The 27,747-nt window shown below is 40.4% G+C and overlaps 1 protein-coding gene across 1 annotated transcript in view; it reads left to right on the top strand.

The window, feature by feature from the left end:
• Positions 1 to 27,747, top strand: part of SNX29 (sorting nexin 29) — a 203,211-nt gene that overhangs the window by 141,631 nt on the left and 33,833 nt on the right. Inside the window, exon 20 of the mRNA XM_072982829.2 lies at positions 22,684 to 22,823. Within this exon, the coding sequence (XP_072838930.2) occupies positions 22,684 to 22,823 (140 nt within the window). The remainder of the gene's footprint in view (positions 1 to 22,683; positions 22,824 to 27,747) is intronic.

Genomic DNA, 27,747 nt, shown 5'->3' with positions numbered 1-27,747 from the left:
ATGCACAACTACTATGCCCAGTGAAACACATGGCTAGGTTTAGATGGACAATTGGCCTTCTCTGGCTGGGCTTCTCTCATGAGAAGAAAGTGATGTAGGAGAGAGGAAGAGTAGCAGCCTTCCCCAGTGTGCTGCCCTCTGGCTGTTTTGGATTGTAGTCTCATCTACGGTTGGCAAAAATGTCAGAAGGGATCAGCAATGTTTGTTGGAAATGTAAAAATAAATAAATCCAGGGACTTATTATCATGTATGGTGCTCATGCAAAAAAGGAAAAAAAATGGTTACAGGTTTCTGATGGCAGAAAATGAGGAGGAATTAAGGAACCTTTCGTAATGAGGACGAAAGAGGAGAGCACACAAATGGTTTGAAGCTCAATCATGGCCACTGGTCCCATCACCTCCTGGGAAATAGAAAGGGGCAATATGGAGAAGGGACAGATTTTACTGTCTTGGGCTCTATGATCACTGCAGATGGTCACAGCAGCCACGAAATTAAAAGACGCCTGCTTCTTGGGAGGAAAGCAATGACAAACCTAGACAGCATCTTAAAAAGCAGAGAATCACCTTGCCAACAAAGGTCCGCATAGTCAAATCTATGGTTTTTCCATTAGCAATGTATGGAAGTGAGAGCTGGACCATAAAGAAGGTTGACTGCTGAAGAAATGATGTTTTTGAATTGTGTTGCTGGAGGAGACTCTTGAGAGTCCCCTGGACTGCAAAGAGAACAGACCTATCCATTCTGAAGGAAATCAACCCTGAGTGCTCCCTGGAAGGACAGATCCTGAAGCTGAGGCTCCAATACTTTGGCCATCTCATGAGAAGAGAAGACTCCCTGGAAAAGACCCTGATGTTGGGAAAATGTGAAGGCAAGAGGAGAAGGGGACAACAGAGGATGAGATGGTTGGACAGTGTCATCGAAGCTACCAATATGAATTTGACCAAACTCCGGGAAGCAGTGGAAGATAGGAGGGCCTAGCGTTCTCTGGTTCATGGGGTCACGAAGAGTCAGACACGGCTTAACGACTAAAGAACAACAACAAAGATATGCTTTCAGAGGCAGTACGGGATCAACTGAGATACTTTGTAAAGGAAAGCTGGAAGTTGATATATAATTGGGTCCAGACAGAGGCAGGAACCTAGGGAAAGAAATAGTCATGGCGAACCATTGTTCACAAGAACCCTTTGATGATATTAGATGACCAGACGATGGCGAAATCTCTGATCTATATATGTAGTATGGATGTTTAGCTTTGCTATCTTTTGTTATTTGTGTTATTTTTGTCAGGTCATATTTTGTCATTCTGTATGTTTTATATGTATGAGTAATAATAATAAAGAAAAAGCAGGAAGGAACCAATCCCTGTCTCTTTCCTGTTTGTAGCATAGAAGAAGCAAGGGGGCAGGTGCATTCTGACCTTCCAGTCTCTCCCTTAAACACTTTATTATTAGCCTAGATCAGGACTGGGAATTAGTGGCTATCTAGGGAGTGTTAGACTGAAATTCTCTCAAGGCCTAACTACTGTTCTAGCTATGGGTGAAGCATTGTAGGGGTAACAGTCCAACTATATCTCACAGTCTTCATTCCTGCTTTCGATCTAGTGGATAAAAATTACAAAGAAGCAAGCTAACTATTAGTAGAAACTTCCTAATGGTAGTAGCTGTTCTACAGTGAATCAGGCTGCTTTGGGAAGAAATGGGTTCCCATTTGGTGGAAGATGATGTTGTCGTTGTGGATTCTTGAGCTGTTCTAGATTCTTGTGTTGGACTAGATGTCATTTAAGTTTCCTCCCTATGTTTGCAATGAAAAGGAGAACTGCTTTAGTAGAGGCATGAGCTCTTTGGAGAAAGAGAGATGTAACTGGAGGAAAGGCATGGCTTCAACCAGTACTACGAGTTCATATGTGGAACTATTGTTCACATGGAAGAAGTATTATTTATTGCAGCACTTTAACATTCATGCCTCATTTAAATCTCATTAAATATTTTCAAAGTAATGTATCTGACTATTTTCCAAATGTATGCCATTTGTAGAGAGTGATATCAAATTTATGTGGGCAGTAATGCACATCTGTATATATAGTCATATCCACTTTTCTGTTGCTGAGTTTTTTTGGACCATCAGTACTTGAATCTACGTGCTGCACACTCTTAAGATTAGCACAAAAAAGCTATTTGTATTTCATGTCCTATCAGGGCTCAGTTAATAAGTGTTAATGAATGCAATTTACAGTTAAAATTATTTAATGATGTAATGGGGGGGAATTCTACTTTCTGAAGACATGTGCACTTAGCAAATGCCTTGCAGATTTTTTTTAAAGATAATAAAAAGAGCCAGACATCAGACAGAGGTAATTTTATAGTAGCTACCCATGAGGTCAGCTTGGATCAGTAACCAATAGGGTGATGTTGCTAGGGACACAGCTGTATCACAGCTGCTAAACGGGCCAACTTTGTGGGTGTCATGGGGAATTTATTGATTTGTAGGAGAGGTTCCTGAGCCTGTTGGAAAGCCTGCTGGATGACAGTCAGAGAGAGACAAGTCAGGGGGAGCTCTTTCTCAAGAGGATTGATGGGCACCCTAATGTCTTCTTTATAGCCTGATAGTCTTTATACCATATCCTTCAGTGAATATTCTTAATGTAAAACTACTCACGTTGACTATAACCATTGATCCAGCTGACCTTGTATTGTTATCTCCAGTTTGCCCCATCCCAGGGCACAATGCTCAGTACTGCTGACCACTGCTGATGATGGCTGGGATTCCTGGAAACATAATACCCAAATATCTGAAGGCAAAGCATGAACTGTGTCATAGCCATCATGTTACCTGGAGTTCCAATGACTTTTATAACAAAACTGCATTTTCTTAAACAGTTTGCTGTTGAGCAGTTAAAATGACACTGTCTTAGAGGTGTAAAGCAGCTCAGAAAGAAGGGGCAAGTGGGCATTTACAAACATCGAATCATAGAAAACTGAAATTGGAAGGGGCCCACAAGGCCATCAAGTCCAACCCCCTGCTCAATGCAGGAATACAAGTAAAGCATATCTGCCAGGTGATTATCTAAGTTTTTCTTGAACTCCTCCAGTGTTGGAGAACTCACCAACTCCAGAGGTAACTGGTTCCACTGTCATACTGCTCTAACAGTTAGGAAGTTTTTCCTGATATTCAACTGAAATTTTGCTTCCTTTTACTTGAACCCATTTTTCTGTGTCCTGCACTCTGGGAAGATCGTGAATAGATACTGCCCCTCCTTTGTATGACAGCCTTTCAAATATTTAAAAGTGCTATCATATCATCCCTCAGTCTTCTTTTCTCAAAGGTAAACATGCCCAATTCTTTCAGCCTTTCCTCATAAGGCTTGGTTTCCAGCCCCCTGATCATCATTGTCACCCTCCTCTGAACCTGTTCCAATTAAAATACAATTAAAATTGCCGTCAGTACCCACAGTTGATGTTATTTCAGTTAAAAGCCTTCTGGAACAGGAAGGTTTTGACCTGGTGCCGAAATGTCATCAAAGTCGGTGCCAGACGAATTTCAGTCGGGAGGGCATTCCATAGTCTGATGGCTGAAGCTGGAATTTCTTTCTTTTCCCTTTCTTTTATACCTCTGATTGCAACCGTAGGTAAGAATACTTTTCTACTTTGTTATGTGCAGAGTGGTTTTTTATATGCAAAGGGATAGTAACTGTGAGACAACAAAGGGGTTGGGTGGTTTTTGGCTCTTCTTCACATTTCCCTTGTGCTAGAGCTGTTCATATTTTTTGTACTTTATGCTCTTCTAACTAAAAAGGAATTAATCCCAAATTCCTCCCATAAAGATCAGGTTGGAGGAAAGAAAGGAAGGGAGTTCTGATACCCGAGGAGCATGCACAGAAGAGGATGTAATAGAATATGTCATAGTCAAAAACAGGAATTGACCAATCAGTATATATTTGCCAATTTTGCATATATTTGTTTGGCATCTGATATCAGTCTAATAAAGTGGTTAAAGTTTTGGGGTTGGGACGTGGAAAAAGTAGGTTCAGCCCCCACTGAACTGTGAACCTTGGATCAGCCACTCTTTTTTCAGCTTGCTCTATTGCAGAGTTCTTGTGAGGATAAAAAGTGAACAGGAAAAAAAAACACAATGTTTGCCTCTTTGAGCTCATTGGACAAAATGTGGGACAGAAATATAATAAAACAGACAAGTCCTTTCTATTGCATTTCCACACCTGTCTGCAGTTAGGTGAGAGGGAAATCTGTATAAAAAGACACACGTTTTCATAAAGCGACATTCCCTGCTACATTTCGTATGTAATTTTTGAGCTGACTGCAGTAGACCAAAAGATGTCTGAAATTCAGAACTGTGTATTAATTTTAAAAATGTGAACTGGATCAGTCTTTTAAAAAATATGGATCCAGCATCTTAGTCAAAAGTGACCTCACGGTTGTGTGATGGCTGGGTACGGGCAAAGAACAGCATTATCTCCATCAAGGATGTTGAGTTTTGGAAGAAAAGGTACTTTTGCTTGAAAGAAAGATAAATGTCTCTGACCACCATATTCAACAGAGATGTAATGATGAAATGTCAGCAAGACATGAGTTACGATATTAGGTAGGGGAAAAAAAGAGAGGTTAGGTGTTGAAAGGCAGACTTGAGAGGCATCTGTTCTAAAGATGAGTGCAGAAGCATTATATTATCTAACTCTGGCTCTCAAGGTAGAGTGGATAAACAGATAACAAAAATTAGGCTACAAGTGGATTATATTTTTCTTGGATGGGTGTATTTCATCTTATTCTTAGTGGAGTGAATGAAGAGTAGACATACAAAAGATATCCTCTTCCATTTCTTTATAGATGATATTTTACATGTGTAAGACATGATGATTTAGGTTATTATGTGATGCATATTTACACATATTGTATGGTAATTTGTAAACTCAAGAACAAATCAATTCCAGTTACACTTTAATGGTTGTTTCTCCATCTCAATATGCAAGGTTTCTTTTAGAAAGAAATGCACTTAAATCTCTAAAACTAATGGGAGTAAAGTGGTTCTATTAAATTTTAAACAGAGAGTTTAGAGAAGATTTCCCTAAAGTGCATTCCAAATAATATGCACAGGCATTTTTTGAACATGCCATTCTGAATATAATTCAGTTGTTAGTTGCAGATCTATTTAAATAAGAGCTGGAAAGTCCTTGAAAATTCTTGTTACATTTTTAAAAATTTACTTGATGCAAGAAACGTCTCATACTCATGAGGTAAACAATAGAAATAAAAATATATGCCTCATCTGTCACATTTAATTTCATTGGAGAGAACACCAAGTATAATACTGATGTGGTAATTATTTCCTTTAATACGATCAACAGATCAGACAAAAACCAGTAACGAAAAAACAGAAATTTTATGAGATAATCATTATATAAAAAAAATTTCATGCTACCATTTCTCATTGGCAAGTTAATGTTGCTGTGCAAAAGCTGGTTGCTTTTATAGTTACTGATGTGGTTCTCTTCAGTTTCTACTTTTTAAAGGTATGTTTGCTTTTTTAAGTGTTTTGGAAAATTATTCTGTGTGTATCTTTCAAGTACATTCTGTTGAGGGTTCGATGGCAGTGTCATGTGTAATACACAAGACTGCAAAAAACTGAGGATGTTGTGGTGTCCAGGGCATTTTGGGTCTGAGGTAGAGGCAATGGTTAAAGGGGGAACATAGTCAAAGGTGGGCTGTGCCATGTGGCTAGAACATCTTCCCAAGCGTGCCTTGTGATGAAACCAAGTGGACTATCTTTAACCTCCAAGAAGGTTAAATCTCTCAAAATCTCTAGAAACGTCCAATGTTTTACACTTTTTTCCTCTCATGTTACTTTGCAACCTTATTTTCCCACCATAGACCCCCTTGCTTACCCAACTGAAACTTCACTGCTGTCTATTGTATATATGTTGAGGAGAGCTCTCATCCAGTTGTGGATCCCCTGCTTTGCATGCCGAGACTCAGGTTCAATCTCTGAAGTCTCCAGGTAGGATTAGGAAAAAGTTCTGCCCTGGAAAGGCGCTGACATGTTGACATTGCTGGGCTAGATGTACTCAGTAAAAGTCAGCTTCTTATATTTCTGTATAGCTTGCCACTGTTTTGAACTGTCCTTGCTTCTATCCTGTGTTATTTGTGCTGAAATAAAAGCATGACTTTCCCATTATTGTAGATTCTGCCAGTCTTAATGTATCCTCGGCCGTGTCTGCTTGAAAAGTGAGCATTCCTCAACTAGAGGGATTCATTCACTTGAGAACACTGTGTTCTGGGCTAGTTCCCAAAGCAGAACTAGCTAGACATTAGCGCTATTTGTGATGATCTATAAGGTGGGGCTTGTCAGCCTTGGAAGGCAGCCTATGTAGGAGAAGGAAAACTCCAATTCCAAACCTCCACTGCCTTGTGGCTGTATCCACTGATGGAAAAGGCTTCAGGAGTTAACCTCGAGGCAAAATCCGGAGCTGGAGTCCCGGAGGCAGTTCGTATTGTTCTGCCAACTCCTGCGGCGTTGCTGGAACCAGTTGTATTGGCTCTTTCCTTTCCATTGGACTACTTCAGCAACATGGAGAGGGGGGATTTGCTGCTTGGGTAACAGCCTATCCTCCATATTATTTTACCCAGGCTTCATGCTCTGGAGAGGACACTCCAGCTTCGTATACAGCATCGAAACAACACGGAAAGGGATCGCCACTCTTGAATTGGCCTTCTCAGCCACACTAGATGCTGTTCTAAGTCCTCCATGCAGAGCATGTTACCATAGTCTCTCGAGACTGAAGGATGCCCAACAAAAAATATAACTTTTAAAGTGGTTGGATGGTTGATCCAGGTTGGGGTGGATCCAGTATGGGTTGAGCATTAGGCCCTTGTATCCTACTGTGGTCAAATCCATATTTTCCCCTCTTTCAGCTCTGCAATCTTTCTTGGGCAGGAAAGGTTCCTGCTCGCTCCAGTGGAGTGTGTGGGAACTTCATCTTCCCATACAAATAGCAGGTGAACTATCCTGCATCGGGACCTCAGTGAGCCTACGAGGGAGAAGGATTTAACACCCCCATTCCCACTGCGACTGGCTTGAATACGGATCAGGGTCTGCCATGTCCTTTATAAAAATCATCCATGCATTGCCAATTGTGCAAATGGTGTCACTTCTAATGTAAATTAATCATCACTCTTTCCTTGTGTATCAGCAAATTACTAACATAATGGAAAAAAAACATTTTAACACACCATGAAAAGGCAAGCTAAAGGCAAACGAGTGAGGACACAGCCGTTTAACCAGGGACCAGAAAATAATTATAGTCCCTTGGATGTAGGGAATGCTGGAGGGTATGAGTTGTTGAGGTTCTGTAAATGCTGCGTGAATAGTAATGGAAGATTCAGAATCCTGTTGAAGAAAAAATGTTTATGTTGAAACATTTTCTTTTGGAATACAGTATATTCAAAGTGGAAGCTTCTTTACCCTCCCCCCTCATAAAAATGAGAGCTCACAGTAAATTTATCAATAGGGAAATTATTTCAGTTTGATTCAGGACATTGCGATTGTAGCACATATCCAGCACATGCTGTGCTTCTTTTGCTGGACATGGTTTCCTTTTACACAATGTCAAAAATCCACTGACCTTCAAGTAATGTGTTCCTCTTTCTCCTGTTCACTTGAGAAAAACAACTGTTGCAATTGTTACAGCTCAAAAACAGTAACAGTTGTTGAATATGTTGTTTCAGTTTGCTCAAAACCACTGCTATGGGATTGTTCAAGGAGCTGTTTCTTTATTGTCTTGTTTTAAAAAGCAGGTCAGTTTGTATCCAATCTGCTCTCCATGGCTAAAAGCAGTAATCGCAAGCAGTAATGTTTATGGATTCCAGAACTTCTGACTTTTCCCTGATTGGTAGGAAAGTCGCCGTGAAGTATACGTGGGGAGCAGATTGTTCGTTTGCTTACTTCTGCTCTATAGATCTGTATCCTGGGTGAGCAACTGTGCCATAACTCCTGTTTGTTGTTGTTTAGTCATTTAGTTGTGTCCGACTCTTCGTGACCCCATGGACCAAAGCACGCCAGGCCCTCCTGTCTTCCACTGCCTCTTGGAGTTGGGTCAAATTCCTGTTGGTAGGTTCGATGACACTGTCCAACCATCTCATCCTCTGTCGTCCCCTTCTCCTCCTGCCTTCACCCTTTCCCATCATCAGGGTCTTTTCTAGGGAGTCTTCTCTTCTCATGAGATAGCCAAAGTATTGGAGCCTCAGCTTCAGGATCTGTCCTTCCAGTGAGCACTCAGGGTTGATTTCCTTTAGGATGGATAGGTTTGTTCTCCTTGCAGTCCAGGGTATTCTCATGAGCCTCCTCCTGTTACTCGGCCACAACTGCCACCACCCTGCTCTCTTGGCACTGCTGATTAGGGTTGATGGACGATAAGAGTTCGGCTGTATCTGGAGAGCCACAGCTGCCCAGTGCTATTTCAGTCGTCTTCCTAAGGGGGCTTACAAAGCAGTTAGTAAAATGGTACTGTAATAAAATTATTAGCTAATAAAAAAAAAGCAACCCCAAATGACTTTAAGACAGGAAGAAGCAGATAAGACTATTATTAAAACACAGTGTCATTACATTACTCAAAAGCAGTCTGGAAAAAAGCCTTTTAGAGCCTTTCTGAAGACAAGGACAGAGCAGGTGCCCTGAGGGAGGGAAATAGATGGGAGGTGTCAAAGAGGGAAGGCTTCGTTCCTGATACTCACCAGTGAAATAACTCTCACAGGGCCAGGGCCAGAAGGCAGAGTTTATCCTAAGGCTCAGGCGAAGAAGCACCTGTGGATGGAGGTGAACTTTGAATACAAGCAACTTCCATAAAGGACCATAAAGAAAGCAGACCGCCGAAGAATTGATGCCTTTGAATTGTGGTGCTGGAGGAGACTCTTGAGAGTCCCCTGGACTGCAAGGAGAACAAACCGATCCATTTTGAAGGGAACCAACCGTGAGTGCTCACTGGAAGGACAGATCCTGAAGCTGAGGCTCCAATACTTTGGCCATCTCATGAGAAGAGAAGGCTCCCTGGAAAAGACCTTGATGTTAGGAAAGTGTGACGGCAAGAGGAGAAGGGGACGACAGAGGATGAGATGGTTGGACAGTGTCATCGAAGCGACCAACATGAAATTGACACAACTCTGGGAGGCAGTGGAAGATAGGAGGGCCTGACGTGCTCTGGTCCATGGGGTCACGAAGAGTCGGACACGACTAAACGACTAAACAACAACAACGAACTTCCTTATGCAACTTTGTTCCAATTAAAACATGGGAGAGGTTCCGTGATCTTGTTGCATCTGCTTATTCTTAGGGTTCATTTCACTTCTATCCCACATTCCTCCTGTAAGCTGAAGGCATCATTCATACTTGTGCCTCGTCTATCCTGGGTCTCTGAAGATCCAGCCCGGCACTCTAACCACGGTGGCACTGTAGTAATGAGGGTAACATTGACTTCCGGTAGAGTATTTTATTAGGAAAGGAGTTCCATAACTAAGAGGTGATATGAAAAAGTCTCTCGCTGTTTAGTTTTATTTTTCAAGCAGGCAAAGCCTAGAAACTGGAGCATGACACTCAGTAAAATCGCTTGAATTTAAAGTAGAATTAAGGTTTAATTTCAACACACCTCCAATTTCCCTGTGGTTAGTATTCTCCTGCGAACACTCAGCAATCCTATTTCTGACTGCAGTCTGAAGCAGCTAGACGTGAGGAGGCTGTTGGTATATTTTAAGGACGTGTGAAATGCACCAAAGAGAGAGAAGTATATGATTTCAGGTCAAAGCTAAAGCAAAGAAGTCAAGGTGAAGTACACCGCATGAAGTATTTATAGGGTTGCTAAAATAAATCCGGGAGATCACATTTGGGATAGTATGTTATTTTGTGGATACTGTAGAACAAGAGAATGGTGAAGCTTGCTTTCGAAGGGCAACAGAAAAAAAAAAACCTTTTGGCTCTGAAAACCATTGTGGGATGGAGTACTCCTATGTAATTCTGTATTTTAATAGAAGAGGAAATTAACCAGCTCTTTCCATGATTCTGGTTCCCCCCCCCCCTTTCCATTGAGATGCTTGTGGCAGTTCATTCTCTTCAAGAACTGAGGTTCCATGATCTAGAATCTTAAGTGATCACTTATATTTGGCTTCTTTAGTTTCTTCTTTTCCCCAAGATGTGCAGGTCTTTCCAAGTTCCTCAAAAAGGTAGAAAATTAACAGCACCTCACGCTGTCCTCAACCTCAAGCAGGAGAGGATGTGCAGCCTTTCACATTGATGGCTGCGCATTACATAGCCCCGCCCTTGCTAAGAGGAGGAAGAAACTCACCTTCAGCCCCTTTCTGCTGCGAAGGTGGCACATGCAGACTTCCAAGTTCCTAATGCCTGGTTCTGAGGAGTCTTGGAGCCAGGTGTTTAGGACCTTGCCTCCTCTGTGGAGTTGTCGTATAGGCTGTCTCAGCCAAGGGGTAAGGGATAGATATGGGATTGAATCAAAAAAAATGAATAGCACAATTCATTGAAAATCACCAATTAATTGGAAATTCGTCAGACATGACAACCTCTACGAGTATAAATCAATGATTTTTTTTTTTTGTGATTTTTGAGTTGTTGGTCTGATTTTGTGCCATTTCAACCATACCCTTGCCATTTGCAGCCTGCTCCGGTCAGTCAGAATCTCAGGCCAGTGGTCCCCAACCTTGGGCCTCCAGATGTTCTTAGACTACAACTCCCAGAAACCTTCACCAACTGTGCTGGCCAGGATTTCTGGGAGTTGAAGTCCAAGAACATCTGTAGGCCCAAGGTTGGGGACCACTGCTCTAGGCAACCATGGGAAGGACTGAAAGACTCCTCGATTGGCAGGTTAGGCAGCCAACCATGAGGCTCAAAGGGCTTGTTAAGAGGCTTTATAAGCAGTTTCCTTGCAGCCATTATACACTTCTACTTAGTCTTTTGGTCTGAGCAGTAGCTGATGTCTGTGTGCTCTCTGAGGAGCCAGGCAGCAGTTTATAGTTGCTGTTTGCAAATCACAACTGTATTTCATTATTATTTCAAATAATGGGACTTTGGGGAAGGTTTTCTTTAGGTGGGTATATTTTATTTCCAGTTATTTGTTGAAGTGTGTGTTAGGGTGTGTGAACTCTGTGTGTGTGTGCATTTATTCAGTAGTTTCCCCTCCCCCCCTTGTCCGTGCTCCCCTCCTCCGCCTCTGGTTTAAGTGGCTTACTTTGTTTTATTACCTATTTTTTTGGTTTCCAGTTAGTGACTTTTATTCCAATCAGTTAGAGTGTTTGAGACAGTGTGTATATGTATGTGTGGTGTGTACTTTGTGGGTGGATATTTAGGAGGTATTTTGGATAGTTTTCTTATTCCTTCCCTGCCATCTTAAAAAAAAAACTGCTTATGTTTTCCTTCCCCAAATTTACCTATTAGGTTGGCTCCAGTTCTGAGTTCTAGCGGGTGATTTGGGGTATTTTTTCATGTTCTTCTGTTTCACCATCCTGTTTCTCCATTCCTTCGATTTCACCCCCAAAATACTATTTTCTTACAACCCTCCAATGGATCTGCCCAGTTAATTTCTCCTTTTATTTGTGAGCAAGCTCACTCTGGACCCCAAAGTCCTTCAGTTTCCTTCCCAGAGCTTCAAAGTCTGATGTGATCTCTTCAAAGTTGTTCTTGTCTGTGTTCTTCGTTCCCATACGGATGAGAAGAAAGGAATATGTATCTGTGGGCTTTATGAATGATGTCAGCCCTTCTGTCACATCCCTAATTTATGCTCCGGGGTGACAGCATAACTGGTGGGCCTATGGGTCTTCCCGACACACTTCATTTTCAATCCCATGCAGTAGGGAGTCTTTCCTTCTTCTTTGTGTAGGGTGTGGGTTCAGTGCCTTTGCTTGGCTGAATTTCAGTTCCTTTCACTTATTCCTGCAAGGTCTCCGTTTTGACTTTGTCTGCCAGACTCCTCAACAAGAACCTGAAAGCTGTTTCGCAGTTCTACCAGCGAAGATAGGAACAAAAGAAGAAGACTAACTGTGACTCTTTTCCCTGGTGCTTCCTGCACCATGTTTTCTCTCTCCTCAGCATTCTTCTCCTCTAACTTCTCTTCTTGCTCTTCCACCTTCAGTGCCTCCACTGACTGTTGCTGCTGCTCAAGTGTTCTGTCATTGTATACAATGGTGCCTTGCAAGATGAATGCCTCGCGGGATGAAAAAAACGCAAGACGAATGGTTTTTTCGATTGCTTGCAAGATGGCTTCTTCTGTGGCCATGCTTCGCAAGATAGTTCCCCCCCCGGAGACTTGTCTTTCACAAGACAAAAAAATGTATTTGTCTTGTGAGGTTCCCATAGGAATGCATTGCAATGCATTCCTATGGGAAGCCGCTTTTCACAAGATGATTTTTTCGCAAGATGATTTTTTCTCGCGGAACAAATTACATTCGTCTTGCGAGGCACCACTGTACTTCATATTTCCTTATAGCCTTAGGTGTGACTACTCACTGCTCCATTTCTCTCACTTCTCCTTTAAACAGTGCCAACAATTTGCACTTGGTGCATGTGTACACTGTATTACAGTCAGGCACAAAGACAAACATAGTGCAAACTTTGCATGTCATCACAACTGAAGTGTCTCATCCCTCCATAATTCCTGTTAGCTATTTGCTTTGTTCTCTTTGTATCTGAATGCCCTATCCTTTATCTTGAACATAGCTGGGAGAGTCTGCTAACTATATCCAAAAAATTCAAACATTTTCTTAGGAGCCTCCTTGTCAAACTCGCCTGTGAAATTCCTGTTTGCTCTCCCTGATCGTGAGCTCTCTGGGTCTGCCTCAACTTTATTCCTCAACTGTGTCCTGTTAGCAGTCAGCAATCAAAAGGCCCTCCCAGAACCCACAGGTGCTACTTACCTTTCTTTCCTACCTTTCCTTCATATCTCTCCCAGTGAAACATCTGGTTGATGACTTCCGGGTCTCTTTGGGGGGTGGCTACCTGCAGCAGCAAAGATTGGGGGAGGATGACCTGAGAGAAAGGTGGCAGCAGCAGCAGCAGTTCTGTGTTGAAATAATGTGTTGGTAAGTTGCAAATGGAATGCTGTAGTAATAAGAGCCCATCAAAGAAAAAGTGGGAGTTTTGCGTGTGTGTGTGTGAATAAACACTGTCATATTTGTGAGGTGTGAGATCAAGGTGAAAGCCATGAAAAGAGATGGATGATTGTCATCAACGGTGATACAGCTCAGTGAACCGTGGAGTATCCAAGCAACTTGATGCATTATTGTAGAGGATGATTGGGGAGAACAAAGATAAGCTGAGCTTTCAGGCTGAATAACATCCATGAGAAGATTTTTCCCCCCCTTTTTTTTTCTTAAGACTTATAATGCCAATCTTTCCAGTACATCGAGAACATTTCTGTTTGTTTTATAGCATAAATTTGGAAATTACTTGCAAAGAGTAAAATGTATTGAAAATTGTTCTTATATTTGATAGAAGTCTATAAATCCAGCAGGGGATGCTCTGAGTGATTTGGGGTATGTTCCCATATTATAGTCTCAGGCAGGAACAAACAAACAAATAAACAAAGAAAAGATATTATTTTTCTTTTGTTTTTGCCTGAGATGCTATTGCAGGCTAACATATCAGCCTCTTCTAAAACTACACCCCTATTACTTGTTATCCCCGTGGGGTTAGTGTTTGAAGTTTGATCCACTTTTTTGTTGCCATAAATTAAAATTATCTTTTGGCCTTTGTAGAGTTAGACTGCTTTCATTTGTGACTGATTCTGCCAACTTGAGCTGCAAATGATGGCATTTATAAAAGAATGTTCTCTTTGAACATCAGCAGTGTCCTATAATCAAGATGTCCATTTAAGGGAAAACATCTTTAATTACCTGTTTAGATTATCGGATTGAAAATCATGCTGCGTTCAGAATCTTGCTGCAAAGGAAGCAGCATCTTGAATGAAATACAGCGGTGCCTCGATTTATGAACTTAATCTTTTCCGGAAGATGGGCGTAACTCGAAATGGTCGTAAGTCGAAGCACCATTTCCCATTGAAATGCATTCAAATGCAATTAATCCATTACGGCCGAAGAAAAAAGTCACAACAACAACACTGCAAGACCCATTGGAAATGTGATTAATCGCTTCTGGCCGGGGGGGGGGGGAGAAGAAAAGCAAGCAGAGCATGCAAGACAGATCAGAATTGGGTGAAAAGCAAAGCAAAAAGCAAGCGAAACATGCAAGACAGGTAGGAAATGGGGGGAAAGCAAAGCACCAGCAAACAAACAAATCTCCCAAGACCCATCGGAAATGGGGGAAAAAACTCCAACAAACAAACCCCCCAAGACCCATTGGAAATGGGGAAAGATACCAAAAAACAAACCAGTCCCCCAAGATCCATCATAGCACAGAAACATAACCCCTCCCCACCCAAAACCATGCTGCAAAACCCACCCAGAACAGTTTTTAAAAGGCATAAAGCAGCCCCTTACCTTACCAGGCAGTCCGAAGCCTCCTCCAATTGCACACTCGCTAACTGCTGGGGTGAAAGAGCTACAAAGAACCAGCATCTTCACTTACCAGAAGTTAGCAATAGTATATTTCTGCATTATAGTCTCTGACCAAGCTTCTGCCTGGTCTGTAGTAAGAACACCCCCAACATTCTATGCCAGGGATTGTTGGGGTTCAGGCAATGAGCAGGCTGATGGGCTTTGTGGTGATAGGATAGCAAAGAGTCTCTTAGCAATAGATTAAAGAAGTTAGCCACACACACAGATGGATGTCTGCCGGTAGTCCTCCTGGTGGGCGACTCAGCAAAGAAGCAGAATGAGAAGTCGTCTGTCCCTCTGCGATGTTGTCTCTCTCTGCCACCAGGAGACTGTCCTTTTATTAACGTTACAAGGTCACAGGTAGTGACAGCATTACAGATAGTAGACAGGGTCCAGATAGGACAATGGTTACATTAGGGTTGGTCTGGAGAAAGGCAATTAACCAAGCCCTCTTATTGGCCTAAGGAAAGGCCTCTATAGCAAGCTCTCTATAATAATGAGAAGGAGGGAGAATGATGGCAGCGCCTCCCCTCAGAAGCAGCCACAGAATGCTAGGAGAGTTTTCCCTCACTACAACACCCATGTGGCTTAGCAACCTTAGGAATGGTACCCCCACAAGGGATGAGCAAGACCCAGGTGTCCAGAGCTAGTCTTGCTTACTAGGAAACTACCGCACCTCAAATGTGATTTCTTTCCATTTTTTCAAAACTACAAGTGTCTAGAACCCGACTTCCAGTTTTGAATAAACACGTGTGCGCGCACACACACAGACACGCACACACGCAAAGGAGGCCCGCCCCATGATTTAGGGGAGATGCCCCACTCCAGAGTCATCTAGGAGTGGCAATCCTCCCTTCCTGGCTCCAATATTACCGTATTTTTCGCTCCATAAGACGCACCAATTTTTTAGGAGAAGAAAACAGGAAAATATAATCTGTTTTCTTCGCTCCATAAGACGCACAGACTTTCCATACCCCTGTTTTGTGGGGGGAAAGTGCGTCTTATGGTGCGAAAAATACGGTAATTTTGATCTGGAAGAGCATGGGCTGAGAAAATGGCTTTCACACATCCCACTCCTATTAAAATGCAAGGAAACTAAAAGAGAGGCTACAGATGAAAGAGGTATAATGGTGACAGCACCCCACCTGTGATCCTTTTTTCTTAAAGATATTTACAGTTCAAATATTGGCTGCAATCCCATTGGCATAATTTTATACCATACAGCTAGAATTATGTCATCACCCTGTGATGATAATATTTAATTACATTTAATTTAAATTAAATGCACAGCTGACTATTCCCCTTCTTCAGGTTCTGCCCTTGTAATAGTGACAAAGTCGAATCAGTTGGTCATGTTCTCTTATATGGTACTTGCTATCGGGATTTACGTATGGAGCTTTTACTTCCTATTATCTGTAAATCTCCTGGGAGATCAGAGGAGCATTATGTACAGTGGCTACTCTCTGACAATTACAAGACAGGTGGCCAAATTCTGTGCTGCAGCAATAGCTATTCACGACCAGATGTTCAGGTTACAATCTAGGATGGACAATATAATGCTTTTAAAACATAACACTGGCCGAGGTTTCATTTCTTTTAAAGATACAGAGTCAGCTTAGCTGATTATGGTGTTATTAATTTGGAAGAAGGGCTTGTTTTAGGTTTTTAATGGAAAATTTATAATTCTGCTTAGTTTTATGAAATTGCAGCTGTATGTATTTATTTTATATTGTTCTAGTCTTGCTGGTCCTAGACCGTAATAAAATTATCTTTATCCTTCTTCAGGTTCCAAAGCTCCCTAAGGCTCCTTTTTGTTCTGGGGACAGGGAGGGAGCCCTTAAGAACCTCATGAGAAGGGGGAAGCCTTTAGTAACCCAAAACTGCCACCATCAATCCAGCCACTGGGGTTGGGAATGCTGTCACTTGATCTGGGGATGTTTTGTGACTACTAAAGGCTGCCCATAGTTGCACAAATAGGATTTCAGTGAGTATTTATTTATTACATTTATACCCTACAATTCAACTAAAAGATAACACTCAGTACAGTTTACAAAACTATTGAAGAAAGTAGGCATCCTTCAGTTTCGAGAGACTATGGTATCGTGCTCTGTATGGAGGTCTTGGAACAGTGTCTTGTGTGGCTGAGAAGGCAAATTTGAGAGTGACCATCCCTTCCACACTGGAGACAAATCCAATCTGTCCCCTGTCCAGCTCCCTGGTTTTGCTTGTTTTGGGACTGCCTCTTTGCGCCTCGGTCTGCTGCCTTCAGATCCCGCTTGCAGATGTCCCTGTAACACAGCTATGGTCTCCCTCTGGGGCGATTTCCCTGCACTAATTCTCCATACAGGAGATCTTTTGGAATCCGACCATCAGCCATTCTCACAACGTGCCCAAGCCAACGTAGACGGCGCTGTTTCCATATTGTATACATGCTGAAAATTCCAGCTCGTTCTAGGACTACTCTATTTGGAACTTTGTCCTGCCAGGTGATACCAAAAATGCATCGGAGACAACGCATATGGAAGGTGTTCAGCTTCCTCTCCTGCCGTGCACAAAGGGTCCAGGACTCGCTGCAGTATAGGAGTGTGCTCAGGACACAGGATCTATAGACCTGGATTTTGGTGTATGCCTTCAACTTCTTATTAAGCCATACTCTCTTTGTGAGTCTAGAGAACATGGTAGCTGCTTTCCCAATGCGTTTATCCAGCTCGACATCTAGGGAGAGTGTCAGAGATTGTTGAGCCAAGGTACACAAATTCATGAACAATATTTATTGAAGAATAAAATCAGATAAATCACATTTAGCTAATATATATATATATATATATACATTTGTTAAGATGCAACTTTATAATTTTAGAACTGTAGAGATTTTTTACAGTGCAGCTGATTTATAAGTTGCATCTTAACAAATGTATTGCATATGTTATGTTCTCAGATCATGGACTAAGGATCATTTTAGGAACTAATAATAATTTCCCAGTGGAGGATCTTTTCACTCATGCTTTTTATTAACTTTCTGACAAATGTGCATAAAACTCCCAAAGTGATTTTTGCAAGATCATTAAGTAAATTCACAAACTTTTCCTATTCAATGAACATCCATGGCCCCTTTGAGAGTCTTTAAACTGACATTTAAAAAAACTATCTCAATCTCTCTCTCTCTCTCTCTCTCTGTGTGCATGTCATATGTTTAGCCAATTAGCCAATATTTGTTGTTCTCCTTAGAATAATTTCAATTTCTTACTCACCTTGATGCAATCTATCGTTCAGTTTGCATTTTCATACACATAAACCTAACTTTTGCATAATACGTTGCTCAAACCTACGTTTTTAATTTATTTTTTAAAAAATTATTCATTTTCATTGGGAATAGGATTGGGAGTAGGGGGAATAGATGTGGGTGGGGGAAAGGAAAAATTCCGGAGAGCGAGAGAGTATTTTTATATCCACTTATACAGTTATGCTAGAGAGGAAGATAACAAACAAACAAACAAAAAATTAACAAGTTTCGCCAGAATTGCTATAGTTACTGATCTTGGACCGTTCCCTAGTTGGACCTTCACATTCTTCTTTTATCTATACTTTCCAATCCATATTTGAAGTCCAGCTATAAAATCATTCCCAGTTTTTTTTTGTCATTTTTGAGATGACCTTTCATTTAGTCCTTCTTTTAGTACAGCCATCTCCGCCACTTCCAGTATCTTTCCTGTCAACAGTTCCAGGGACGGTATTTCTGCTTTCTTCCAATATTTCCCATATAGTATCCTAGCTGCAGTAAATACATGTTATTATCAAATATCTCATTTATTTATCTAAGGCATAATATTCAATAGAAACAATTCCGGTTTAAATAGTATCGCACAAGATACAATTTTTGGTAACATTTCATGTACTTCTCTGCAGTAATTTTTTGCTTCCCTACATGTTCACCAGATATGATAAAAAGGACCCTCCTGAATTTTACATTTCCAATACTTGTTGGAAACATTTTCATACATTTTAGACAGTTTAGCTGGAGTCATATGCCATCTATAAAACATGTTATATATTTTTTTCTTTGACATTTTCTATGATTTTGTAATATTATTCTTCCAAATTTGTGTCCAATGTTCTAATGAATATTATGACCAATATTTTGTGCCCATTTTATCATAGTCTTTCACCACTTTATCTTTCATTTTCATATTTAAGAGATATTCATATATTCTTTTAACTATTTTATCATTTGTCCCTAGCAATAGTTTTCTTCATAAAAGCCCATTGTTTTATCTTTTACATATTATTATCATTAATAATAATAATAATAATAATAATAATAATAATAATAATAATAATAATAATAATAATAATAATAATAATAATAATAATAACAATAATAATAACAATAATAATAATAATAATAATAATAATAATAATGCCACATTTCTCCCAAAAAGGGACCCAAAGCAGCTCCCAACCTTAAAATTCACACAATTTAAAAACACAATAAGTTAAATATTAAAAGATAAATTAAACAAAATATGATTTAAAATACAAATTTAACATATCTTGAGTCTTTATAGATTCTCCACCAATCTATAAAGACTTTCTGCTCCTCTTGCTCCTCTAGATTTTCCTAAGCAAGTCTCTATACCTCAGACGTTTTGTTGAGTCCATTAAGACTGGCTGAATAAATGCTTCTAATGACGACACCCATCTCGGAATTCTGCTATACATTTGTTTTTGTGTCTGTTCCAAATCCATAACAAATACAGTACTTTCCTATCATATGATTATTGAAGACTTTATGGTATTTAAACTTTTTGATACCATACAAAAGCATGTCACCCCAGGCTAAGGTCATGTCCTTCCAGTTTAAGCAATCTCTCGTTATCCAAATTAATCCATTCTTTAATCCAGGCCAGTACACCGGCCCTATAGTAGATATTCCAATCTAGGAGACCAAAACCCGCCCTTTTAGAGTTTTGTAGTGCTTTCACTTTAATCCTCAGGTTTTTTCCTTGCCAAACAAATTTCATTTTTTTTTTTGTTAGAGATCTGAAGAAGTGTTTGCTTTAACGTCCTTCGTATTGCCTGGCAAAGAAAGATCAGTTTTGGTAGCACATTCATTTTGATTATCGCTGTTCTTCCCATCAATGACAGTTGTAGTTTATTCCACTTTTCCAAATCTCTCTGTATCTCCTTTAAAAAGTTTCATGTAGTTGTACTTTGTTAATGTGCTTGTCTTATTTGTCATTTGGATTCCCAAATATTTAACTCTTTTTTTCCTTTTGGAAGCCTGTCATGTCTATCAATTTATGAATCTTGTCTGTTCGAATACTTTTGCCTAGAATGTTTGTTTTCTGCCAATTCACTTTCATTCCCGCCATTTCCCCAAAATTCATTAATATTTCCATCAGCTCATCATTAGATTTATTGGGTTCTTCCAGAATAAAAATTAAACCATTGACAAATGCCTGTAATTTATATTCTTCTCCCTTTATTTTCACCCCTCTTAAGTTTTTATTTTTCCTAATTTGCTCATTGAGAGTATAAATGATGATGGAGATAATGGACAGCCCTGTCTTGTCCCTTTCTGTATTTGAATGTCTTTTGTAAAATCTCCATTTATTTTGATTTTAGCTTTTTCTTTGGTATAGATGGTCTTTATTGACATGGTAAATCCCCCCCAATATCTATCAATTCTAGACCTCCCTTTTTCTTTTCCATTATGGTGTTTTGTAATACAGTGGACCCTTGACTTACAGACGGCTTGACTTACAGACTTTTTGAGTTACAGACTTCTCTGGCCGCAAAATTTAGGTTTGACTTGCAGACTGAGATTTGACTTACAGACCAGAAAAAAACCAAAATGGAACAAAAACAGCCTGTTACGGGATTAATCGGTTTTCAATGCACTGTAGGTCAATGGAGACTTGACTTACAGACTTTTTGACTTGAGAACCGCCTTCCAATACGGATTAAGTTCTCAAGTCAAGACCCCACTGTAACAGAGAACCAGTCAAACCCCTGAGATTTGTGGTGTGATCTGGTGGGACCTTAAAATGTATAAAATTACAGTACAATCTTCTTTTTGATTGAAAGCTCTTAAAAATAACAATATCTTACAACTGCAGACCCTTTATGGATCATAAAGTCTAGCCACTGTCAAGGAGGCACAATGAGGAGGAATCTGTGCCTTTCTGACAGTGATCCTAACCAATAGAGATGACTTGCATCTTAGTTGCATCTTAGAATATTATGTCCTGTCTTTTCAAATAAAGAATCATCAAGCAGGCTTCATCCCTCCCCCCCCCCCCCAATTTTGCCTTCCTTTGAAACTCAAGGCTTCTTTTTGGATTGGAAAAGAAGGGGACACAAGTTGTAGACAGTTGCGTAAATGGTAATTGTATCGTTGCAAAAAGCTTTAGCAAGCATAGCAGGATTATGAACCACTAGAAGTTCATTAAGTGATTACAAAAGGCTTTTTGATATTTTCCATTCTGGGCTCCGATCCAGATGTTTTCCTCCTATTGTGTTGCTGAGTGAAACATTAGGAGCTGAATTGGAACAGACTCAAGGAAGTTGTGGTGCACCAGTTTGTGCAGATGTAAATGTAATCCTTAGCTTGATTTCTTGTTTCATAAGAAAACAATATTGGGAGGTGTTAAACCCATTTTTAAGATGTGGGAGGACATGACAGTCCTGTTTTCATGCCCCATCCATGTTCATTTCAAGAGAATCTGCACTCTTTCCCCGAATCTGGAGTCACACATGCTGGTACAGAATCCCTGGATGATGTCTTCTGGAAGGGTTTCTAAGAGTCAATGAAACTTGAGGGCTTCATTTACCTTGATGAGCCAACCCAACAGTTAAGATCATCTGCAGAGGCCTTTCTCTCAGTCCTGCTACCACCACAGGTGCATTTGATAGGGACGCAGGAGAGGCCCTTTTGTGTCACTGCTTCAGAACTCTGGAACTCCCTCCCACAAGAGGCCGAGCTGGCCCCATCTTTTTATTGTTCTTCATCAAGCGTATGAAGATCTTCCTCTTCAGACAGGTGTTCCCCTAGTGACCAGCTCTCTGAGACGTTTTTTAATTTAATGGAATGCTGTCCCTTGTTCCTTTTAAATGTGTTTTTAGTATTTATTTTATTTAATAGAATATTTGTCTTTGTACTTACTGTTTTTAGCTTTTATATATTGTCTTTTATATAATGTCAGTTGCCTTGGGTCCTTTTGAAGGAGAAACTTGAGGTTAAAATATTTCAAATAAATAAACTCTAGGGCTGGAAAATATTCCTTACCCTGGGTTTACACTGATATGTGAATGGGTGTGAATGGGGCTCATATATGTGGATAAATGTTTGGGCCCATATACAGTACATGTACCCATGGATTATGTGAACAGGGACACCATCTACCACGTACAGGTAACCACTGAGAAGGTCCCCCACCCTGTCTTAAAAGGACTTTGGAAATCCAAGTTCAGATTTCCAGTGAGGCATAAAATTCACTTGATAATCTTGAGTACTGTCTCAAATTAACCTACCTCAGAGGGCTGTTGGGAAGATCAAGTTAGGAGTAAAGCCAGATATGCTACCTTAGATTCATTTGAAGAAATTAAATATAAATATAATTCATTCATTTTTGTGATCACTACACAATGCTCAGGTTGTATCAGGGATTGAAAATGTGTGGCCTTCCAGATATTATTGGAATGTCCTCCCCACCCCCAGTAGGCTGGCTAGGGCTGATGGCAACTGTAGTCCAGATCTTCTAGAAGGTCCCATATTTTTCTGCCTCGGTTATATGAAAGGGCAGCTGTTTAGCTATTGCATTGGTATGGGGATTTTCAAAACCTCTCTGCAATGCATTGTACATTGTGCACTTCAGCTGTAGCAGAACTTGGGAAAGTTAGTTTTTTGGACCATAATTAACTCCAGAGTTCAAAAAGTACAAATTCTTGAGAATGTGGTGCAAAACGACTAACTTTCCCCCAAATTTGAGCTGTACTTTTGCCCTGATGGGACCTTTAAACAAACACACAGAGAGATTCATGAGACCAGTAATAACAGTTAGTGGTTTTGCTTGACATGAAAATCAAATTCTGTGCTAATGTTCTGGTTTCTTTTTATTTATTCTCTTAGGATGCCAAGTTTGTAGAGGAACGACGGAAACAGTTACAGAATTACTTAAGAAATGTTATGAATAAAGTCATCCAGACTCTGCCAGAATTCACTGCTAATCCCAAAAAAGAGACTCTTATTCAGCTGGTGCCCTTTTTTATGTAAGTAACTCTCAAAAGATAGCTACCTTTAGCCATGGACACTGAATGATATTTATCTGTCTTGCATTGCCCCCAGAATGTTTTGCAGTGGCTGCTATGGAATCTTCACAATCCAGTGTGTGTATGTGATAAAGAGTGTCCATGCGTGTTAGTAAGAATACAGTGGTGCATTTCAATGGGATTTTTACTTTCGCTTGACGACGATTTCGTTCTACAACGATTTTGCTGGAACGGATTATCTTCGTCAAGCAAGGCACCACTGTACTCTAATATATTAAAAAGGGTTGCATGTTTTTAGAGAAATAAAATCACATTCTTTTTTTCCTTTTAAGGGTAATTGGACTATTTTTGTACCAGTTTTATATATTTTATAGACAAAATGAAAGAGGGAAAAATGTGGCTATCTTTTGGACAACACTGTGGTAACCTGAATTTTATGAATTCAGTTAGCATATAGCCATTAGCTTTTCTAGTTACACCACCCATTGGTTTTGTAATAAAAGAATAATCAATTATTTGTTTCACTGCTTTTCCCCCCAAAAAGTAGTCAGAGCAGTGAACATCATAAACATAAACCAGCCACAGTGATTTTTTGAAAATGAAACATTTCGGATTTCTCCTCTGAGACTCCTATGGAATTCCTTTCATCATCAGGAAACCATTGGGGGACTCTGAGTGAAAAATATATCCACCACCAGTAAAACTAACACAGCAACAGCAGCTTTAGCTAAAAACTTCCCTCTCCCATCCTGCAGCCTCCAATGGCTTCCCAAAAATGAAATCTGTTTCACAGCAGCCTTGGGGAAGAAACCTTGGGGTAAGAAACTGAAAATGTTTTATTTCCAAAAAAAATCTCTGCAGCTGATGGTGTCATCAGCCTTACACAGTGTCATTTACAGCGGCAGGATTTCACCCTACACTATATGATTGGTTAGGCCTTTTAGAAGTCAAGTTGGGTAAAAGGGACATTGCCTTTTCTTTACTTTGTTCCATAATGATTTATTTTAAATTGGTTGTTGTGGGTTTTTCGGGCACTTTGGCCGTGTTCTGAAGATTCTTCCTAACGTTTTGCCAGTCTCTGTAGCACTCCTATCCTCTGAAGAGGCAATATGTTTCAAATTGCTTAGTAATTCTTTTAAATTACGTTTTTAAAAATGAACTTATTCTTATTTGGTTTATTGCTAGCTGCTTTGAGAAGAAAGGTGAGGTATAAATTGGTTTGTTAGATTATGAATTGATTTATTAATCTCATTTATTCCGTATAATTTTTTTTAAGAAAGATATGATAGAAGTCTTATGACATGTAATTTTATGAGGAAATAATAGAAATAGGGCAGGACAACAAAAAACAGTTTCCTCATCTTGAATTGTAAAGGACCATTATATGTCACTAATATATGTCCATCTGTGCAAGATAGGTAAGAAATAAACCTGAAGCCGTAGATGGCTGTTACCACTCTATCTTCCCAACCCGCCCAGCTGCGACCAGTCTTGGCAGGGCAGGGCCCACCGCTAGCCTCAGACCTACCAGGGGCCTTCTTAATGGCTCTATGCCCTCTTTGACTCATTCCAGGTCTCCTTGGAACTGGGTTGCTTACAAACGCATCTAAGGCTAAATGCCAGCGTGAGACCAATAGTCAACAGGTACAATCAGTGGAAGTTGAAAATTAATATGAATTTATCGATATTAAATTTATGATTGTGACATTTTTATGGCACGGTAACACGACTGCTTGTGGACGTGGTGGCGCTGTGGGCTAAACCGCAGAAGCCTCTGTGCTGCAAGGTCAGAAGACCAGCAGTTGTAAGATCGAATCCACATGACGGAGTGAGCTCCCGTCGCTTGTCTCAGCTCCCGCCAACCTAGCGGTTCGAAAGCATGCAAATGCAAGTAGATCAATAGGGACCACCTCAGTGGGAAGGTAACAGCGTTCCGTGTCTAAGTCGCACTGGCCATGTGACCACAGAATATTGTCTTTGGAGAAAACGCTGGCTCTATGGCTTGGAAACGGGGATGAGCACCGCCCCCTAGAGTTGAACACGACTGGACTAAAATTGTCGAGGGGAACCTTTACCTTTACCTAACACGACTGCTTATTTTGGAAGAAAGGAAGAGAAGTCTAAAGGGGGGCGGGGGACACCTCTTTCATGTGGTCCAGGCACATTTGTGGATTGGATCCAGACAGGAAGGACAGTGGGTGGCAGCAACAGCAGAGGGTGGAGGCCAGAGCAGAGAAGACTTACTGATTTACGTTACTTTCCCCAGAACCCCGCCTCCAGCCTAGCCCTTACCCCTTGTAGCTCTGGGGGAAACCCATGGAGGATATCTTGCCTTACCTGCCCTTACACCCCACACTTTCTAGCCCTGGGTCCCTAGAGGCCTTCACTGCTGTCTGTACTGGCCAGCATTACCTGGGAGTTGTAGTCCAAGAACATTTGGGGACCCAAGGTTGGAAACTACTGATGAAATCAATCAAATGTGCTTAATTGGACTGTCCATTGTACCAACCAATAACAGTGTATGACATTTGTAGAATGTTTCATTTCTATCTTTTCATGGCAGAGATCTGTAGAAACAGAACTGCAACATAGGCAAGGTGGAGAAGGGGCAAAAAATTGTTTTTGAAACATATTTCTTAATAGAAGTCGTCCTGTCACTTTTCTGACAAGAATATTTCCCTGAGGTTCAATATGCTCATATATCTAGTTCTAAAGAGCTTTTGTTCTAACATAAAGCAAAAATATATGGATGTCTTCAAGTTTTAATGAGCTTGTGCTCTCTCTCTTTCCCTCTCTCACTCACTCTGCATCTTGCACTGAATCTGACATATTGATTCGATGAAAAACAAAAACTTGCTGATTCTCTTGTAAATCTCATTGGTATTTCTTCACACTTTTCAAGCCAGAAGCGATTTTCAATGAGAAAGAAACATTAGACGCGTCAACTTGGGCATCTAAATATCACATGTCTAATATTCTCTGTAGAACCATCTGTCCTTTATCCTGAATCTGATACGATTTTTCTCTCTTTTCATGTGTCAAGAGCTTTCCTTCCCCACTCTTTCTCTGTGTTTTCAGAATGCAATTCACGTAAACTTACCCATCATGCGAATGTCCAGGGATTACAGGAGTTATAATCCAAAACATCTAAAGGGCACCATGTTCTCTTATCCTGTGGTGTGCTTTTGGATCACTGGAGCTTGAAGGAGAAACTTGGGGCCCTCCAGATTTGGCAGGCTTTTCCATGTTGATCAACAACACCTTTTTCCCTGCCTGTGTCATGCTGGATGTTAAGTGTTTTCCCCGAAGAAGGGTTCAATGGATATATAAATTTCAGAAGTGTGGAGGGAATTCCAAACTGTGGGTTTCCACTACAGAGAAAACCAATATAAAAGCAGTTGAAATCTTTAATAATTTAAAATAAATTAGTCCCGTTTGGCTCCATTTGTATATTGAGGAATGTGTTTTTAAAATCTGATGGGAACTGCATTAATTTTTTTTGTTAGTAATTCATATTGTTAAATATATTATACAGCTCAATGAATTGTTAACTACAATGCTGTCAGGAAATAAATCCAGTATTTGGGTGGCTTGATCATCGGTAGCTTTTCGTCCTTTGGGGTGACATGAAGTAGCAAGGCAGAAATCAGTCTTATCAAAAAAATTTTTAAAAATCCAACTGCTGTAAAATCATTCACCTTATATAACATTCTTATCAGCTCTCCTCAATTTCTACTCTCCCCTTCCCATTTTCATGTGGAGCCCCTCCCCTAAAGCTATTTATGATGAATTTTAAAATAGAGGTCATGTTCTCCTTGGGAACATAGTGCCCTTAATGATTTTCCCCATCCAGATAGATAGATAGATAGATAGATAGATAGATAGATAGATAGATAGATAGATAGATAGATAGATAGATAGATAGATAGATAGATAGATAGATAGATAGATAGATGGATGGATGGATGGATGGATGGATGGATGGATGGGTGGGTGGGTGGGCGGGCGGGCGGGCGGGCGGACGGACGGACGGACGGACGGACGGACGGACATTATTCTGTATATCACCTTTCTTTTATTATTGCTGCACAATAAATATTGGGTGGCATCTTGTTGCTGCAGTTGTTGACAAACAGTCTGACAATTAATTGCTATATGTTTGGGTGAGATGTGGTTAACTGATGGGGGTGGGAGTCAGCTTTGGGGATTTTCTCCTGTGTGGTGTCACTTTGTGAATGATAGGGTATCCTGTAGAGACCATCTGGACTTCTGACATTGGTGTTGTGAAACATTCAGGCTGCCCCTTGCTATGTACAATAGCTGGGCACAATATTATGCAGCAATAATGGGCCATTTCCTGGCTTTTTGAATCGTGGATATAGACGCTCAATATCCCACATTTGTAAACCAGAGGTATTATGAACTGAATTTATGTAGTTGGTTAATTGTTTATTTCCTTTGCAACCCACCTTTTTCCCCCTTTGGTTTTCCCATTATCTGGCTTGATGGTGTTTCTTCTGAAACTTGGGGAATATCTAGTCAAGGGTCCAGGGACCATTTTCCAAAATGCCTTCTCGCTTTTCCAGAAGTGGAAATTTCTGGATTGTTTTACAGTGGCCAAAGTGAGTAGTAGAGAATTATTTTTTTGAGGGGGTATGATGCTCCATTTTGTACCAGACCGACTTTGGGCCTTGCCATGGACTAGGAGGATTACCATTGCAAAATGGTGCTTCGTACTTAAGAAGAATAAGCAAACATTGAACTCCAGTTTCCATCAGCATCCAGCAACACAGCCAGTGTTCAAGGATGATAGGATATGGAGTCCAGCATCAAGTCGAGGGGTAAACATTTCCTATTCAAAACTGTACATCATAAATAAATACCAGAAATCAGCCTCACCCCTATGTTTTATAACTGCAAATAT

The sequence above is a fragment of the Pogona vitticeps genome, chromosome 13 (assembly GCF_051106095.1).
Source record: "Pogona vitticeps strain Pit_001003342236 chromosome 13, PviZW2.1, whole genome shotgun sequence".
NCBI classification, from domain to species: Eukaryota; Metazoa; Chordata; class Lepidosauria; order Squamata; family Agamidae; genus Pogona; species Pogona vitticeps.
The sequence above is the reverse complement of the archived record's forward strand: the minus strand, read 5'-3'. Positions and strand labels throughout refer to the sequence as shown.